At 43.5% G+C, this 4,663-nt stretch overlaps 1 protein-coding gene across 1 annotated transcript; it reads left to right on the top strand.

Moving 5' to 3' along the window:
* Positions 1–388: 388 nt before the first annotated feature.
* On the top strand, positions 389–3,971 carry id4 (inhibitor of DNA binding 4). Its single transcript, XM_005742935.1, has 3 exons — positions 389–1,129; positions 1,716–1,781; positions 2,473–3,971. Exons 1-2 carry the CDS (start codon positions 752–754, stop codon positions 1,761–1,763), a joined length of 426 nt encoding a protein of 141 aa, XP_005742992.1. The 5' UTR covers positions 389–751; the 3' UTR covers positions 1,764–1,781; positions 2,473–3,971.
* Positions 3,972–4,663: the final 692 nt, after the last annotated feature.

The following is a 4,663-nucleotide window of genomic DNA, read 5'->3' as shown; positions in this document are numbered from 1 at the left end:
TTTGTTTTTTTATGTGCAGGTAGATTGGCTCGGGATCATCCGTCACCGGAGAGATCAATACCAGCGAGGCTGTGCGTAATTACGCATCAATGACTACGACACTAAAGATGCAATCCAGCGCTAATCAGCCTGGTGAATTGTGCATATATACCATCACCTCTGTCAGGATCGATCCCATATTTGCTCCTTTAAGACAGACCCCTTGTACCGCTGGTCGAAAAGACAAATTGAGACTTTTGCCTTTGGACGGCGGCAGTATACCGTCGCTGTAATTCATTGCTTTCGATCGCCACTCTTTTTCTCTCTCTCAGTCAGTCACGCGTGCACACACACACACACACTCCTCCAACCGATAGACAGCCCACCGCAGCGCACAGAGAATGAGACACGCCTTTTTCTCGGCTCCGTTGTCGGGTCGGTGGGCAGCGGACTGCTGGTGATTGACCAGCTTCTCTCCCTGATCTGTCAGCCGGCTGGATAGGCGCCTCCCCTCTCCTCTATAAATGTAGGAAATCTATTCATTCCTTTCACATCGAGCCTGCTGAAGTAGGAGGAACTACGAAGCTCAACGGGATGTGTTGACAGGCTACAATTCCACCTTTTCGTTATCTTATTCTCTCTCTAATTTGCGGCCGTATTAGTTTTTTTCTGTGTTAACAGCGACGTGCTATAATCTTAAAATACCTCTCGACACCAGTAGTGTAATTGCTCGATTTGTCGTTGCTTCTCTCTGAGCCGTCGGTTATCTAAGATGAAGGCTGTTACTCCAGTCCGCCCCCAGGACTCCTCCTCCAGCGGCAGCCAGCTCTCCCTGCACTATCTGTCGAAGCAGAGCCTCAACATCGCCCGGTGCAGGATGGAAGAAGAGGACCTGTTCTGCCTGCAGTACGACATGAACGACTGCTACAGCCGGCTGAAGCGCCTGGTGCCCACCATTCCGCAGGATAAGAAAGTCAGCAAAGTGGAGATCCTCCAGCATGTCATAGACTACATTCTGGACCTGCAGCTGGCCCTGGAGACGCACCCTTCTCTCCTTAAACAACAGCCTCAGTTGACCGGGACCTGCCCTCCTCGAGCCTCGAACCCCAGCAGGACACCACTGACGGTGCTCAACACTGATCAGCACCAGGTAAGCTGGAGTCAGGGGGAGCCTCTCGGTTCGCCCCGTTTTCACCGGGACTGACCGGGGAGGAGGAGGTGGGGGGGGGGGGGACCCCAGTTTACCTCCCGGTGCCAGACTGCCGTTCGCCACTCAGACTCAGACAAAGCACGTCATACTCGTTATGTGTCATTGTCCTTGCAGTGTTAGTGAAAAAGGACAGAAAAAAAAATCAGAATGTCATACAGCACTTATCAGAGGCTTGAAAAATCATGCGTAAAAATCGCATTTGACGTGGGTTAGATTGCGCACTTGATTGCGGGCCGTATGATTTGCATGATAATGGCAGTGTGTGTCAGAGGCCCACCTTATTCCAGGATTGGTGAAGTACCTCAGCCCGCAGCCCACTCCACTGCGCACAATAAGGGCAATTTGTTATTCAATAGCCTATAAGAGAATTTATTATGGGAGATATAGCCGGCTAATTTTCTGCCGCTCTGCTGTATGCCATTTATTATTATTATTTTCAGGGCTTAGGGCCTTGCCTTTATTTAGTTTTGTCATCCAAAGCGCGACATCGTTTCACGTGTTGTTTCTCTTCTTTATCTTTCTGTAGAGGACGTCTATAGTCAAAAAGCCGGAGGACTCGATTTTATGTCGCTGAGACTTGAGCACTGCATTGGTAAGTGGGTGTAAAATATTATTGCTATGTTATTTTAAATATTTGTGAACATTATTAATTTTTTATGCATTTATTTTTTATAAACATAAAAAATGCAACCGTATTTGGTGGTTAGTGAGACATCCTCAGTAATTTGAATACTGTGGTGTAGATTGACAATCTCTAGAGTGCTCTGGGGAGGCCAGTAGATGTCAGGGAAAATAATAATTGAGGAACATGAAATTGGCACCAGTCTCAGATGCAGCTGTGCTTTGCGCAATAACTGTCACTGGTGTAGCAATCTCAGAAGAAGAGAGGGTTAAAACCTCAGCTTGCCCTCTCTTTCATTCTTACACACATGCACAAACACACACTTTCTTTCCTCCCCCCTCTCTCTGGCTCAGTGTCATATACACTCTGCTCAGTTCCTGGCTTTTAAACCAGATTTACAACACTGAATTCAAACACACCTGGACAGGACTAAGAGAATGTAGGTGGTGTGTGCTACAGCAAAACACTCCACAGCCTTCTAGAGAGTCCCGGCTGGTCCTCACCAGCCTTGCTGAACAGCCCAAGGTGCTGTGTGGTTGTTGTTTGACCTGGTTTGTTTTGGGTTGTTGATCAAGCATGGCCTCTGTTTTGTCGGTGGCGCCAGTCAGTCTGGAGCTTTGCAGCTCACCCCCCCCCTCGCCTCTATTCATCCCCTCCACAGGTGTGCAGGCTGCACAGAGCCGCTCCAAAGCCAGCAAAGCTTCGCCAGGGACTCACACCCAACTGGAGGCACAATCACAAGGGGATTTCAAAACCGCTGGGAGGAATTAAACCCAAATAAAATCACTATTCATATCAGTTTTTTTTTTGTTCCATTGAACAAGGACTCAGTGTGTAGACATCTCCCCATCCTTCCTCCTGCTTAAGTTGCTCTCACTTCTTGTCACTTTTTTCCCCCCCAAAAAGAGTGAAAATATGGGATCCCCATGCTGACAAGTTTTTTTGTTGTTGTTGTTGTTGTTGTTGTTGGAAACCCATCTATCAACAGCTATGAAAACTGTTTGTGAATTGTGCTTAAAGAGTAACTAAAAATGACTCCAGTTTAAAGCTTTACTAAACTGCGAAAAATCCTTGTACATGTTTTTTTTTTTGGACATCTATTGTTTAAAATAGATGATTTGTGTTGAACAGGGATTGCCATCCCTGGTTTCTTAAAATGTTTGATATTGTAAAGAAGAACAATTCCGATTCGAGACAAATACGATTGTAAATATAGAGACGCAAATGTTCTATAAAAGTATGTGAAAGGAAGACTTATATGCTTAAAATAGACTATTGTAATTATAAGATATTTTTATTAAAACCTTTTTTTTCCTGTCATTATGTAAATATTGTGTTTACACTTTAGTGAATGAACGTGGTTTTGCTCTGCCAATAATGTCCTCACATGATGATGATATCTGTTAACTCTTTGCAGTGTTCTTTGGACTAGTTTAATATGTAGCATGTCAGGCTCATTGCAGAGATATTGAATGTGCACTGAAGCAGCCCTGCCTGTGTAGATATGTGGTGGAGTTCAAACACGAGTTCTTTGATTATTTGACCTGCTCAGCTTTCTCTTGAATCTTTTTTTTTTTTGTACACATTTACTTTGACAGCTTTGACCCACTCAGAGAGATGGGTGGGCCTGCTGTTTGATCTATAAAAAAAAGAAAGAAAGAAAAGAAAAAGAGAGGGGGGCTTAATTTGATTCTGTTACATTGCACTCTTGTTAAAAAGTGATCATATTAACTACAGCACTTCTTACAGTGTTTACGATGTAAAAAAAAATCACTGCAACACAATGTCTCTCAGATTTGTGCAATCAGAGCCTCTCCTTGAGAAGTTAATGATTGACGCCAAGAAATCATTAAACTTTGGTTATAAATTGGTTACAAATGTGAACATTAACAGACTCTCTTTTTTTTTGTTGCTGTTGTTGTTCTTTGGAACGGAGACGTCTGACGTGAAAAGTCTGGAGAGTTATCCAGTCATTATTAATATAAAAGTGGAGAGAAGAAAACAAGAATCTTTATTTTTCATGACATTGAACACCGAATTTACCTCACCACCCTCCTGCCAGTGTGAGAGGGCACTTGTACATTACTGTCAGCTGCACTGTTGGACTTGACCTTCACTGGCTTATGAGGAGTTGTCAAAACAATTAAAAGTTTCCAGGAAGAATTGTGTCGTCTCGAGTGTTGTCTCAGGGGGCGCATTGCGGTTTATTTCACTGGCACCTGAAGTGCTGAGAAGGAGAGAGGTGCAGTGTAATTTATTCATTTAGTTCCCTGGAAAATAAAGGGAGGGTAAAGTTAGTATGTTGCAGACTTCTCATACTGTTAGTCCTTAAACCTGCTTTACAGGATTTAGGGTTTAAGCCTTTTGTTTTCTGAGCCTTTATTAATTCAGCCGCACACACACGGCTGCAACAACAGCAGGATCACTCAAACACAAGTGACAGCCGAGAAGTCGGATATATGTCACTCCTTCGTGCAGAAATAATACTATCTCTTTAGTGAGATATCAAAACACATTATTGCAGTTGGCAATTCGTGATGTAACATGTTCCCGTTAAAGAGGCTCAGTAAAAGAAAAATAGAGAAGAAATGTTGCAGAGCAGGAAGTACGATCACCACGTGAATTTCAGCAGAAAGCATGGTGCAACAGAAGGTGAATGAAGAATGAAGGCCAGTAATTTACAGCATCTACAGCTCAGACTTCCACACACGATGCCAACGATGTTCAGCAAATAATGTTTCTCATCTTCCCTTACAGTGTAGATGGATTTAAAACAAAATCGGAAAGAGAGCGTAAAGTTACTGGAAAGAAAGTCAGTAAAGAAAAATGGTGTTATTGCTTTAATGAGAAAC

Source organism: Pundamilia nyererei, unplaced genomic scaffold (genome assembly GCF_000239375.1).
Source record: "Pundamilia nyererei isolate P.nyererei 1_Seehausen unplaced genomic scaffold, PunNye1.0 scaffold00125, whole genome shotgun sequence".
Classification (NCBI taxonomy): Eukaryota; Metazoa; Chordata; class Actinopteri; order Cichliformes; family Cichlidae; genus Pundamilia; species Pundamilia nyererei.
The sequence above is the reverse complement of the archived record's forward strand: the minus strand, read 5'-3'. Positions and strand labels throughout refer to the sequence as shown.

Coding starts and splice junctions, on each gene's coding strand:
- id4 (XM_005742935.1), top strand. CDS start 752: ATGAAGGCTGTTACTCCAGTCCGCCCCCAGGACTCCTCCTCCAGCGGC. Junction 1,130..1,715: donor TCAACACTGATCAGCACCAG/GTAAGCTGGAGT, acceptor ATCTTTCTGTAG/AGGACGTCTATAGTCAAAAA.